Consider the following 13,724-nt stretch of genomic DNA (forward strand, 5'->3'; position numbering starts at 1 on the left):
AAAGCCAGAGCTAAGAAAGAGTGATACCTTTTCTGTGACGGCACGGGCACAGTCAATTAACTCTCGCTTAGTGAAGCTGTCGGAGGGGGTGACCTGCAGAGCTCCAGCCTTCTGAACCAGAAAGATACAGCCATGACCAAGCTCCTGCACTCGGGTCTTGATCTGGAAACCAATCTGAATAAACACAGCACATTTACGGAAAATTATTTAATAGCAAACGTATAAACATACATACAAAGGTTTCTAAGCACAAAGAGTGTCACTAGATGAATCAGAAAGAACACATTCTGCCAAAGCTGTTTAGCAGGCATCCTCCTCACCTCCTCTGGCTCAGCGGTGTAAGCTGCCAGTCGCCCCTGAACAGCCAGCTGGCTGTAGTCCACCGTCACCTGAGAGGCCAGGGCTCCCAGCTCATCAGGACATGTCACCGATTTGGTCATCTGATGGGTAAACACATATTGAATGTCAGCCTAAACCAAAATACACAAGTCTACTACACTTTCCTCAATCGGCATGTTTACATACACACTACTATTACACTATGTTATTAATGTTTGATACAGATTATATAACCAACATTTTACAATTGAATACTTTTATCTATTAGGGATATTATTTAATTATTTTAGAAGCATTCTTTGAACATGTATGCATGCACATGAAGAATTGTGTCAGTTAGGGGATTTTAGGAGATGAACTGCCTAAATAAAAACCCAGATTTCTTTCTGGAGCAGAAACTTGTCGAGATGTGGATGTCGTCATGTTTTTAGACACGCATTAGATGACTGTTTGGACATGGATATGGATGTAATTATAGTTGACTCCAACTTCCATAATAATACAGAGACACAGATGCAGTACAGAAAAAAAAACTTGGAAAGTAAGTTTAAGAGTGACAGAGCTGAGTTTACAGATCAGTGAGTGTAAAGCTCCATTTAAAGACATGTGGTTGTAATATACAGAATTCTAAAATCTTTCCTTATTAGATTAAAGGTAAATTCTGGAGGACTAAGCAAAACTCACATTTCTGTGAGCTGCTTTGGCAAACCGAGCAGGCACACCATAAAAAAAAGCTTATGTGTGTTCAGTTTAATCACAAGTCTTACCATTTCTTGAGCAGTGACAGCGATAGCCTTAGAGTATTTCACCATGCTGGTCTGGTAATCCACAAAAGATCCCTCAGGTTCAGGTGGCGTGCCCTCATCCAGCTAAGGAAAGGAACACACAAAACAAAAGAAATGACACTGCAATTTTCATTTTAGTCATGATTGATTTGTCCTTCACATCATCTTAAAACATGAAGACAATCAATCACTCTGTATTTATTTGAAATTATGTTCAATCTAATCTACCCTTCAATTATACTAATTCTGCCAGGTGTGCAGGCATCCATTCATCTGCAAGCCAACATTAATGCAATTTTATATTCGCTCAGTATGAATGATAAACACTCATTATAAATTATCCACCAAATCCACTCTATAATTAAAGCTTCAGAACATCTGATCAGCAGCTTGAAGTGCAAACATTATGTTTCAAGCATTTCTGCTAAATTAGGCAGTGTTGAACACACACGTAAGCATCATGGGAAGGCTAAGGAGCGAGATGACACCATGTGGGGAAAACCATGCTGCTCCTGAAATGAAACCATGAGATCACACGTACACGATGTACGCTCCGCCCCGCTGAGAGAAATAACACTGAAAAAAATCGGACTCCAAGTTCATCAGGAAAGCCTTTTAAATCACCTCACCACAGAGGAGAGTGACCATCATGTCGATGGATTAGCTGAGAGGATTATCCCCATTTAATCAAGTACACCGAGTGACACAAAAACCACACCTTCAGAACACACACAAAACAGAGGCCTAAATATTCCATGAATTATTCATGACCTGCTGCACAAAGTTGATGCTAAGATGCCGGTCCCTCTGGTGAACCCACACATCTGAGGAACTTTTTCACCTTGGCGTACTTCTCACTGAAGAGTGTGAAGATGGATGTAATTAGCTGATGCTATTCTCTCTGTACCTGAGATAAAAACTAAGCGTTTTCTTCCTTCGCAGCCTATGTATTTGCCGATAATTGGACTGCTAATTGGAGAGATAGATCAAATTGGGTGGCCCTGACGCAGGCTGTCCGTGTTGATAGTCGGTGGCATGCATTGTAATAACATTGTGCGTTAAAAAAAAACTCATTGTAATCAATACCACACAAGTTCACACAGCCAAAGAAAATCAAAAAGACTAAAAGAAGGAACTCTTAATTTGAAAATGATGGTGACCTAGCCCTGGAACATCCAGGAAAAGAATTCCAGCTGGTCACTATTGACTTTAAAATCAATTCAACCCACATGTTTTCTGTACAGTATTATGTTGCTCCTCCTGAAACAAGAGATTTCCCTCTATAAATTGTGGCTACTTCATAATAAAATAGCAATTCATAACAACATTAGTGATATGGGGTTAAGTGGGAACACCTTGGCATAACAGGTGGTATTGTTCACCCAAGATAAACATGGGTGATGGCTCATATCAGATTTGTTTTTAGCTACACCTGAACTTTAAGGAGTTCATTTGGATAAGGAACCTGTTCTGAATAACCTTCAGCTGAGCATACAACAGCTGTGAACAGAAAGCCTTTCTTCCTGAAATTTCCAGGGGTGCCCACCTAGGAGGGGGGACTATTTTTATGCCCCACCTCTCCTACCTCAGGGACCTCCAAGGAAAGGATGTCTGCACTTATGTGCTTAACTAATTCTTATGCAGAGGCTGCTAATAAGGTTCTCTCTCCAGACGGTCAAACGTTTCTGTAACTGCTGCAAATTCTTTTACAAGAACCAGAGGGCAAAAACTCATTTAGTCAGTAACAGTCAAAAGGAAAAGTGTTTACTGTGCAAACATCTTTTAAGGCACACTTGTACCCACCTTGGCCATTGCCTCTGCAATGGACTCCACCATTCCTCCCACCATTCCCACCTCACTGGCAGCCTCATTCAGCGTCACCATGATGTCATCAACTGCCTCCTTCATGAGCTGAGCTGCCTCCGCTATGGCATCATGGGTATGTGATGCCTGAATTACACAGCACACATGAATAAAAGGCTTCAGGTTATCTTTGCTGCTGTAGGGTTTAAACATGAAGAAGAATAGAGTATCTTACCTTAGGGTTTCCTCCACCCTCCTTGGCAGCGTAGAGCATCTGCAGGGCAGACTCGGCCAAAGTCTTTGTTTGGTCCAGAAAAGTCATCTGCTGCTGATGGTCCTTCAGCTTGGATGCCACGCCCACCGAGGCCTTGATTAGTGGTTCAAAGTAACCGGCCAGTTGGGTCACCTGAGGCAAGGAATGACAGATTTTAGATCACCAAACTAATGCTTCTCCTAAATCTGAACAAGCAATTACAGTAAATGAATTAACCTATTTATCAAATGGTGAACTGAATCTTTCACATGCATCTGTTTGGAGCTTATTTTTCACTAGGAACATTCAAGTGTAGAGTCTGCAGAGACAATGGCAGAGAATGGCTTCTTGATATTATCTCGATATGACAATCTTGTTTACTAGATGCTGGTAACCTGGCAACAGTGGGCAATGGCACAGAGAAGAATACTGAGTCTGATATCAGAAGAGAAAAACTGATGTCTGCTGTTTGAACAATGCATACATTATGGTAAACAGAACACATGCATTACATTTTAGATTAGATATTGACACAAGGGTGCAAACACTGTGCCCAGATCTAATACTGCTGCCACTGAATTAGCATCATTGTGTTGCTCTACAGTTTCACAGTATAATATTAACTCCCTGCCCTATATACCTTGTGTCCTAGTTGGGAAGCTTCGCCCCTGGCAGCAGTGGAAACAGGGTCAATTAAGTGGCCAATTTCCTGCACGGTAGATGTCAGCTGCTCTTGTAGCGCCTGAAGAGAGGAAATAAAAAAGAAATTAGTTTTTGTGTTGCTTTATATGGGAAGCAGGAGTGCATTCAAAGAAGTCAGCAGGGACCAGCTAAAAAGCACTAGGCAGGAAACTTTACAGAAAGCTACTTGCCTTGGGCTACTCTGGCTTCTAATATGTGTGTTGAAGCTTTTCATAGCTCGGCAAACCTGAAGCAAGAGTCAAAACCTGCTCTGACCGGTCTGACCAATCTGAGGATAAAAGGATCCAATGTGATCCAAACTGCGACTGTTAGAAGGAACCACTTAACTGTCTGTGCTGCAAAAATGTTTTTTTAATAGCACAAAATGTGCTGTTGCTAAAAAATGAGCTACCATGAATGGACAGAAATCTGAATAATACCATCAACCAAACAGACTAAACAACATACTGTAGTCCTGGCAGAGGAAAACGAAGACAAGGTAAAAAAAAAACACACGTTGTAAGTAATTGTCTGCCAAAGATGTCAAGGCACCGTGTAATGACTGCTAACCTCCAGTGAGATGTCATCCCTGCTAGGTAAGTTCTGGCTGACGGCTGCTAGAGAAGCCTGCTCAATGTCCCGGATACATTTGTTTATGTTATCAATAGACGAGTCGCACTCCCGCTGGCCTGGGGCCTTATCCCTGAGAGCAGAATGAGAGCAGGAAAAGAAAGCATTAAAATGGTTGGAGATAAAAATGAGTGCTGTCGAGAGGAAATTTACACACAGGAAGAGAGAAAAGAACAAATGTTAACATAAGTAACGGACATCAAAACACAGACAGGTTCCAGGATATCTAACATTTTTTCCCCTCATCCCATAGCTGTTTAGCTCAAATCTGCTGAAATGTGGCCTGTTGGGTCTGCTCAGTGCACAGGGAGTTCAAGCTGGGCAATCAAATTAGCTTTGAAGCCGCTGAGTTTTCTGGATGTGTGGGCTCATGGGCAGAATAAGTTTGTTAAGCAGCCATTTCCATGCATGGTGGCACACTGACTGCTAAAACGCTAAAATAACACCTCATCTTTGTGTGCAATAATAATAACAAAGTAATGTGTTGCAGGATGGTCCATTGCCATTTGTATTCTCTGACACCACACTATATCACTGAATCCCATTACAGGTCTGGGCTGAAGTCCCAACACTGAATTTGCAGTCTAAAAGGAAGACAGTGATAAGTGCATCAGGAGTGAAAGAGATGCTAAGTCGGCTATGTGTGAATGCTGATGTGCAGATGTTCTGACAAGCAGGAACCTTAACATTCAGTGCACCTGACACTGGGATTTGGTCCCACATGAGCATCAGTCTTTTGTTCCGATTAAGGTGAGGTACAAAAGGTGTAGAAGAAGAGATTATAAATATAAGCTGCAGAGGTATGAGAACACTATTTGTCACCCCAGGTACAACATTTAGGCAAACTTTGTCGGGGTGTTTTACAAAGCACTGTATACAGATGAAGGAATCAAAGAAAAACACAGCACAATTTTGCAATATTACTCCTAAAAAATACAACAGCAATAAGAAATAAAAAGGTGATTTAAAAGACAATCTGGTAACTTCCAGGAGTCTCCACTGACTGCTTGGCAACATCAAAAACTCCACAAAGAAACAAGCTCCTGTAGCCATTTTCCCCTCAATAGTAAAGGAAGCAACAGATGAATCCAACATATCCCAAGATTTACTACATACTGCCAATTTGTATTCTTTAAAAGAACAGTAAATGCCACTTTATTATATAAAGAGCACACTTGTAAATGTAAGAATCAACTGTAGCTGTCAAAGTTGCTAAGCAACAGGTGCAGCATATTTTGACAGCTGGGGATGTAAAGAGGAAATCCTCCATAGGCCAGATTCAACTCAGCTGTATCCTTCAAAGGACACACTAGACTGTGTCTTAGAGCCCATGAACAGACACAGCTAAAGTGATTTTTTACATAATGCCCAAAATGTCAAACTGTTCCTTTAAATGTGAAACCGCTATAATAATATTTTGTTTAGTTTTTTATCTGAAGATGTACTTGTTCACTAACCGGATGGCTGTGATGAGACTCTTGATGGAGTCAGAGACAGTACGGGAGTGACCAGCCAGAACGGACCACGTGGGCGGGTCTTTGGGGTTGATCACCAGTGAGCGTGCAGTCCTGAGCAGATGGGTGGAGCTGTCAAGCATGGAGCACGCTGATTGAAGGATGGGCTCCTGTGCTGCAGAGCCCTGAAGAAAAACAATAGGGAGCTTCAGCGGGATGCAGACATTTATGACAATTATAATGTATTCTATTGACATAGTAATGCAGTGAATGGTATTCTACTGTTCACAGAGTCACACCTCACTGCTGATTTGAGCTGGGATGCTGGCAAACTCTGGGTTGGAAGCAAATGTTGTCAGGTTTTCCACAGCTTCAATGAGTGGAGCCGTGGCGACTCGGCACCTGTTCCTGTTCTCCTCTGAGAAATCACCATCTAAAGCCTAGAAATTGAAAGAGGCAGAATATCAAAGTGCATGAAGCAAACAGGGGTAAATCCATCTGCCTACTAAGTTGTCAAAGCCAAGAATAAAACAAATCAACTCAGAAGTTATGTATTAGTCCAAAATGGACTAAAAGCAGGAGTCTGCTAAACAATCCAACAAATTCCTTTGGTCTATTGTGACATGCCAATAAAGGGGCAGCGCCAGCTGTTTGATCAAACCCTACCTTGATGGTTTTGACCAGGTTGGCTGTGCTGTTGGCCACCTCCTTGGCAGACTGGACAAACTGCCTCTTGGCAACTGGATTGGTTGTCTTAGAGGAAGCCAGCCGGCAGGCATTGCACAATGCTGAGGTGTGCTTAGCAACAATGGTGGCTGCCGACAGCACCTGCCACATTACAGACAACAACAAGCAACATCAGCAATTTACATAGCAACGCAGTTACACATTCAGTGGTTGATGGTCATTCTCTGGGTCATAAAGGTGTTATGTATATGTGTCTGAACAAATGCTGTTATTATGGTGACATCTCTCTTTGAACCACTGGTGTATACAGGTTAGCTGCAACCAGATGCACTAACAGCAGAAAGAGAGATTTAATCTGTATACTGTTATAGAAGACAACACAATCTAACAGGTGTATGTACCTGGGAGGGGCTGCTTTCTGGGTCAACAAGATTCTGACAGGCCATCTGGATTGCTTGGTTGGCTTTGGCAAACTGGATGGGATCCACCAACCCCTGGTGTCCTGCTTGACTGTTTGGATCAGACACACCCACCAAGTAGGAAGCCTGTGGAAATATTAACTCTCACAATCAGCATCACCTTTAACTAATTAAAAAAGGCAACAGGATCCCTTTAATAGCTCCTGCCCTGTGAGGTTTTCTCTCCACACTGTACCTGTCCTGCAGCTTCAGTGAGGCCACACAGGGCTTTAGAGGCTGACCCCACACAGTCTCCAAATGCAGACACATCTCCGGTCTTACAGTTCTGAGAAATACCAGCCATGGATTCTCCCAGGACCTGAAGAGAACACGGGCAGAATAAGAAAGACGGACCGATTAGGAGTGTGTGCTGTGTGCCTGCAGTGTGCTCTCGGCTGATGGATTTGAAGGACTACCTTGGAATTCTCCATCACACTCTCGATGCAGTCAAAGTAAGAGAGGTCACTGACTGCTTCGTTGGGGTTATCCAGCATTCCTCTGACGGCCTGAGAGTTTTAGAAGACATTTTGGTTTTACATACTTCTCTGTGGTTTGAGCCAAATGACAGGATGAGTCTGTATTTACTACTATGTCAACATTCATACAATTGTTGATTGTTCCTGGTTTCTCAAGGTGGTAAAGGTTTGTTTACCTCCAACTCTCTCAGGGCATTGTCACACTCCTTCTGGCCAGGAGCCTGCTGTGTGCACAGCGTGATCAGCTGGTTAATGCTGTCAGTCACAGCTCTGAAATAAACAAGAGAGAGCAGTCATTAAAGGTGTCAGATTATAGGTGTTTATTAGTGTTGGTAAATAAGACTTTACATGCATCCAATATTATATTACACTTCTTGAGGATGTTGGGACTATATACTGTTATGTGCAAAGGCCAGCAGTCACAATCAGCCACATTAACTGCTAAATGACTGTTTTGACTTTTACAGAGAGCATGGACATCAAAAAAATGTACATTTGCTGTGATGGTTGTTTTTTGTTTTCGGATCAGTGGGCATTTATGTAATGAATAGGTTGGTAAGAATAGTGACTTATTTTACCTAGAGCAGGTATAATGTGGTCATTTTAACCCTGGGAAGTTATGATATGAAAAGTGTACACGATAGCTGTGATACCTTGCAGCAGCTGACAGTAGGTTCTTGGCATTTGCTGCTGCAGGGTCCACAGACAGACTTTTAGCCGCTAGCAGCAGTTTGCTGGAAGCCATGGAGATGTTCTTTAGGTTTCCAATCACCTGGATCTGATCATCCTTTTTCTGAAACATGTCATCATAACATCACACACTCATTAAAATGTTTTTGAATGAGTCTGAACTCAGTTTGTATGTTACTTAATGTTATGTCTGACTTGAAAGAATACACACACAAATAAATGAGATGTTTAAGGACTCTATCTGTTGTGGAACCAACCTGAGTGTGCCCAGCCATCTCGATGCCTGCATCCAGGAACTCATCAAAGTCTTGGCTGAACTTCCCAGAGGCCATTGCCAGCTGGTTGCTGGAGCCTCTGGAGGCATGGACCACCTCACCTGCTGATTGGTTCAGGTCTGCTGCTGTTTGGTTCAGCTCGCTCTGGGCCTCCTGAAATGACTTGGAGGCTGGAGGAATCTGAATGATAAAAAAAGAGAGATTTACCTACACAACACACATATGATGCAGCTGTAACAGCAATGACAGTCTATGCTGGACATGCATAAAAACTCCATTAGCTATGATAAAACAAACCAACAAAAAAACTTAATAATGGGACAATTTCAACTTTGGTTAGTTAGTCTGGTTAATGGAGAGTCTATTGGAGAGTTGTCAACTTGTATAAAACTGCACAGGTGAGAGGAGAGGAAATAAAAAAATCATGCCACTTTTATTATTGTGCAGTTCCCTAGCTGTGCTTTGTTGTCTAAACCAGAGCTCTAAGGCAGACAAAGCCAGCCAGAGGTGTAAGTGCTAAAACATGCATAATCTTATAAATTAGACAGGCAGTTTTGGGAGATTTTCCCAGTTAAGCAACCTATTTTGTTTTATAATACAGTAACAACAGAAACTAAATGGCTCCTTGTCTAAAGTTTGCAGTGTTTGTACAATGACTCTTTTTAAAGGCTACAGGGTGTGTAGAGCAGTCACTGAGTGGGGTGGGAAAGTACCACTTCACACAGTAAAAGTATCTTTGCTGCCTCATTGGATAAGGAGCTTCTAACTTCAAATATGTCAAACAGAGCTTAACAAACACACAAACCTTTTTTTATGTGAGGTTTAAATATGTGGTCAGATTATAAATGCACTTCAGTCATTAATCTTATATTGCTCCACTGTGGGAATTGAAAGAAAGACGTGATGACGATGTTAGCGCAGCAGAGTCGAAGCACAAAGCAAACTCACAGTCTCAATCAGCAGCTTCTTGCTGGCCTCTCCGATGCTCTTGAGAGCCATGTCCACATCCTTCTGACCAGGCAAACAGTTAACACAGTTATTCAGGGAGTGAGAAACAGCCTTGGCCACCTGGAAGACACAGCAGGTCACAGCAGACCGAGTTAGACAATGTTTGCTGGCACATTACAGAATGCAGAACAGAAGCGGCTCAACATGACTGAGACTGTAGTGAAGATACACTTCATATTAGGTTCTATTCAAAAGAAAACTTAATTCTTAGTCCTGTAACAGTAAACAAAGGCTGAAAGTTTAGTCAACTTTGAGAAATGTCTATGTAAAGATCTGTAAATGTATTTTGTGTTTACAAGCTGCTGAATTGTCTCATTATTGGCATGTGATGCTGTTACCTTTATGGCACATTCTGTGAAAAACATGTGGGGTGGACTGAGACTTCCTGAGTCACTCATCATGCAATCACTCACCTGTGCCAGCCTCTGTTGGCTCTCGGCGTCTCCAGGGGAAATAAGTGCTTCCTTGGCCTCACAAATGAGAAGCGCAGAACCATCCATAACATCACGAGCCGAGTCCAACATGGCAGCTGCAGCCTTAGGGTCTGTGGTGGAAGCAGCAACACCGCGGGCGGCCTGGGCAAGCGTTTTTAAAGCCTGAGCCGTCTCTCTGGCTGCTATTCCTACACACAGGATTGGAGGCAGGAGAGAAAACAGATGTAAAAAACAGACACAGAAAGTATCTCGGGAACAATGTTATTAATATAGCTATCATGTTAAATGACATGATGGCTATAATTTTCAAATCATACACGCTTATTGGAATAAAGCAATAAGTGTAGCAGTTAACAAGATTGTTTAGGAGAAGTTTCAGTCTAAAGGTGGTGTGATAAAGGGGATAAAATACTTAGTAGTACAAACCGGTGTAGTGTTCATTTCCTTGTGCAGCGCAGGTGAGCAGCTGGGCCATGGAGGACCCGACTGACTTAGAGGTGCTGCCCAAATCCTGAGCGCACTTCTCCAACTAAAATGAAGAGAAATGAGAAATACTGTAAATTTAAAACAAAAATCTCTTACATTGTTTTAAAGAGTCAGCTTTAAAGGGCTACAGTGTTTCTTACTGATTCTCCAGGCAGTGGTTTCAGTTGGGCATTTACGGCAGCCATCTTGGCATCTTGCAGCTCACTTCTCAGGGTCTGGATGGCAGTGAGTGCTGAGTCGATCTCCATGGGGCCGCATACTTCATGAGCCTAGAAAATAAGAACATAAACAGTGTCACTTTACAATAATCAATACCTGTATGCTCTGAAAGTTTAAAATGATGATCCATAGAAACACAGCATTCATTTTCTTTTCAGTAGTTTTTGTGGGTAGTAGGTGAGGTTTCAGGAATCCCCTGCCACAGGAATGAGGCCCCATGTGTACGTGTGCTCTGCTCTACCTTCTGTGCGGATGTCCTCAACTCAGCCAGGCAGGTGGCCAGGTTCTTGGCACACTGACCCAGTTGCATGGCTGCAGCCTGATCCGTCACTGTGGGAACAGACGACTTGGCCGAGGTCACCATCTTACTTCCAGGCTGCAGCAGAAAAAGAATTAAAGAAACCCAGTGAAAATATTTTAGTATGAAGATTGCATGGAGCGAGAACAATGGTAAAGGTATAATGTGATACAGATAGGTGTCTGTTGAGCTCTAAAAGTAATACTATCACAGCAGTGGCTGCTTACACCAAAAAGAGGTTACAGGCCTATTTTAATCAGCCCCCGCATGGCCGAGACACTATTTATAAATTTAGCCTGGTTCCTAATGTAGGACTGACGTTATTCAGTATGATCACAGGCACATAAAGTTTTAACAATCCAGCTAAAAAAGGCTTGATGAGCTGCACCTGTAGGAAGTTCTGGCTGGCGATGATGAGAGCTAGCTGTGCACTCAGGTCCTCTGGTTTTGCCTGACTGCCACGTACTCCCTGGACAAGCTGTGGGATGTGGTCTGCCACAGCCTACACACACAAAACACAAACACAGTTATATACAGGTAAACACATCACAGATGACTATGTAATTTAATTTATTATAATTATTTTATTATAATTAAAATTATAATTGAATAGAGTTTAAAAGAACAGAATGAAAAACAAAACATCAGAAACTGAATGGCTTCCCACTGTCAGCATTCATCCTCACCTTACAGCTCTGCACCAGCTGCTGGTGAGCAGCGGTGTTCTTGTTGGAGGCGGCAGCGTTTTGAGCGGCAGCAATGGTCTGTGTGGCTGCAGCTGCAGCTTGCTTGGCAGCATTCTAGAGGAAAATTAAGGACCAGGCAAACATCCACATGTAAAACACGGTTAAACAGCAGCTCCCCGTCTGTCTCTGTATCACCATCTCTTCAAACCCCAGCTTTCCAGTGTGATGCTGAGTTCAAATGTGCAGCATAAATAATGCTGCACATTTACATCACAATGTAAGTGATGCATTCACTTGATACATAGTCTCCTAATGTGTGGTGTTTACATCAATATATGGTCATATTTTGTATGTATGTCTTCAGTGTTATAGATGCATGAGCTGCTCATCTTCCTGATGTAATGTATTCACTTTTGTCAATGTGCAATGTGTATGAGTCTGGCCCTGCTGACCTCCAGTCTGTTAATGAGCTTCTTCTTGATGGCATTCTGCGCAGCGGCGTTGGTGGCCACACGCAGCCCCTCTGCAGCCTCCCTCAACCTCTGCTGCTGGTCTTCATTTTCTGGGTACGCTGCTGCTCCCTGACAAACACACACACAATCATTTAATCAATTAATTTAATCAGAGTGCAAAAAAGTCTTTCAAAATGAAGCAGACTTTCTTGCAATCAAGCCCTCAGCTGCAGCTTTTCACCCAAACAATCACTTCTTTACTGATGGCCAAATGTCAAGAGCTGCTGTTTAGTCATCAAGAAGCTTCCTGTGCTTATGTTCAGAGGGTTATGCAGGGACCAACTTTGCACCTTCCTGTTTTCTGCTGCTCAAGAGGAGCCTGCTGCCATTAATTAATAGAAGCATCGCTGACAGCTACACAGACGAGGAGAAGTGTGCGCATGATAAGATGATATTTAACCCCAGCACTGACACTGGAACACAGAGGGACAAACCCATATATTGCAACTGTGCAAACAGTTGTCTTTTGTGAATCTGTACAACATATAAATAACTGGAATGTTAATAACAGTGAAAAGTACCAACCGGTTTCAAGTCAATGGGGGTTTGCAGCTGTCATCTGCCTATTGGCAACTGTTGCCACCATTTAAACAGAACAGCCAATTTCCATAATTATTAAAACGTGCTGTTTTCCAGTGGGTGTGACCATACATCACATGCATGAATTCATCAAGAGGAACTAGAATTCAAAGGCTGCCTGATAGTAATACAACACATGTGTTTCACCAAAGCCCATCGTAACCTGACAGCTTTAAAAATGAGCACAAACACAGATAAATAATCTGCATAAAATTGATTAGTTACCGAGGCAACGGCTGGCTAAGGTCTTAACCACTATCCATTGACATGAAAAAATGTACAGCTGTGATGGTGAGAAGTCTGGCATCACACTCAGCTAACCAGCTGGAGGGCATCATTTCATTTTCATGGTGAAAGTGGAGGGTTATTAATATCAGCGTGTGATTCTGTAGATGGATAATGGGACTGATGTAGAGCGATAGCAGATAAATAGTTGGGATAGCAGAAGATATGAAGCTAAGCATGGCCTGCAGCGGCGTAGGAAAGGAAGAAAGAGTTTGATGTCCTCTTACTCGACGTTAAGTAGAATTGCAAAGTTACAGCAGATTTAGACGCTGCATGGATGTAAATGTGGTGAATTTAAATATTGATCCTGTACTTAAAAGCCTTTCTAGATTCCTGAGCAGGGGAAAGTCTACCACACAAACTGCTGCTAATGGCTTTTAAAACAAACCTCTACAAATGATTACACTAAACAAGACAGTCAAGTTTCAGTTAAGATGGATCTAGCCACTACAATGTGTACACCAGAGAGTGTTTAGCAAGCAGCATTTGTTTTATAGAGCCATAGACATATAGAACAGGCTGTGTATAAGAAAGCTTCTCATTGCTTGAACATCATTTTGGTCTTAAAGAGGTGTCAGTGAACTTTCCCTAGTTTGAGTTATGATGTGTGTAAACCCAGCTTAGCAGGAAAGCTAGGTACTAATAATTAAAACATCTTTCAGAAGCTCACCTGCAGACTCAGAGAT

The 13,724-nt window shown here is 42.3% G+C and overlaps 1 protein-coding gene across 3 annotated transcripts in view; it reads right to left on the minus strand.

Moving 5' to 3' along the window:
- The window catches only part of tln2a (talin 2a), a 68,329-nt gene that overhangs the window by 8,539 nt on the left and 46,066 nt on the right, over nucleotides 1–13,724 (minus strand). For all 3 annotated transcript variants that reach the window (XM_028401434.1, XM_028401432.1, XM_028401433.1), the window contains exons 23-46: nucleotides 12,115–12,243; nucleotides 11,663–11,776; nucleotides 11,365–11,478; nucleotides 10,920–11,054; nucleotides 10,600–10,728; nucleotides 10,400–10,502; nucleotides 9,953–10,161; nucleotides 9,480–9,599; nucleotides 8,514–8,711; nucleotides 8,220–8,359; nucleotides 7,743–7,836; nucleotides 7,507–7,596; nucleotides 7,287–7,409; nucleotides 7,034–7,177; nucleotides 6,612–6,773; nucleotides 6,245–6,385; nucleotides 5,949–6,130; nucleotides 4,432–4,564; nucleotides 3,821–3,922; nucleotides 3,163–3,333; nucleotides 2,928–3,074; nucleotides 1,107–1,208; nucleotides 321–440; nucleotides 28–174 (exon numbers count right to left, since the gene is read on the minus strand). In XM_028401434.1, the coding sequence (XP_028257235.1) occupies nucleotides 28–174; nucleotides 321–440; nucleotides 1,107–1,208; nucleotides 2,928–3,074; nucleotides 3,163–3,333; nucleotides 3,821–3,922; nucleotides 4,432–4,564; nucleotides 5,949–6,130; nucleotides 6,245–6,385; nucleotides 6,612–6,773; nucleotides 7,034–7,177; nucleotides 7,287–7,409; nucleotides 7,507–7,596; nucleotides 7,743–7,836; nucleotides 8,220–8,359; nucleotides 8,514–8,711; nucleotides 9,480–9,599; nucleotides 9,953–10,161; nucleotides 10,400–10,502; nucleotides 10,600–10,728; nucleotides 10,920–11,054; nucleotides 11,365–11,478; nucleotides 11,663–11,776; nucleotides 12,115–12,243 (3,249 nt within the window). The remainder of the gene's footprint in view (nucleotides 1–27; nucleotides 175–320; nucleotides 441–1,106; nucleotides 1,209–2,927; nucleotides 3,075–3,162; nucleotides 3,334–3,820; nucleotides 3,923–4,431; nucleotides 4,565–5,948; nucleotides 6,131–6,244; nucleotides 6,386–6,611; nucleotides 6,774–7,033; nucleotides 7,178–7,286; nucleotides 7,410–7,506; nucleotides 7,597–7,742; nucleotides 7,837–8,219; nucleotides 8,360–8,513; nucleotides 8,712–9,479; nucleotides 9,600–9,952; nucleotides 10,162–10,399; nucleotides 10,503–10,599; nucleotides 10,729–10,919; nucleotides 11,055–11,364; nucleotides 11,479–11,662; nucleotides 11,777–12,114; nucleotides 12,244–13,724) is intronic.

Source organism: Parambassis ranga, chromosome 3 (assembly GCF_900634625.1).
Source record: "Parambassis ranga chromosome 3, fParRan2.1, whole genome shotgun sequence".
Classification (NCBI taxonomy): domain Eukaryota; kingdom Metazoa; phylum Chordata; class Actinopteri; family Ambassidae; genus Parambassis; species Parambassis ranga.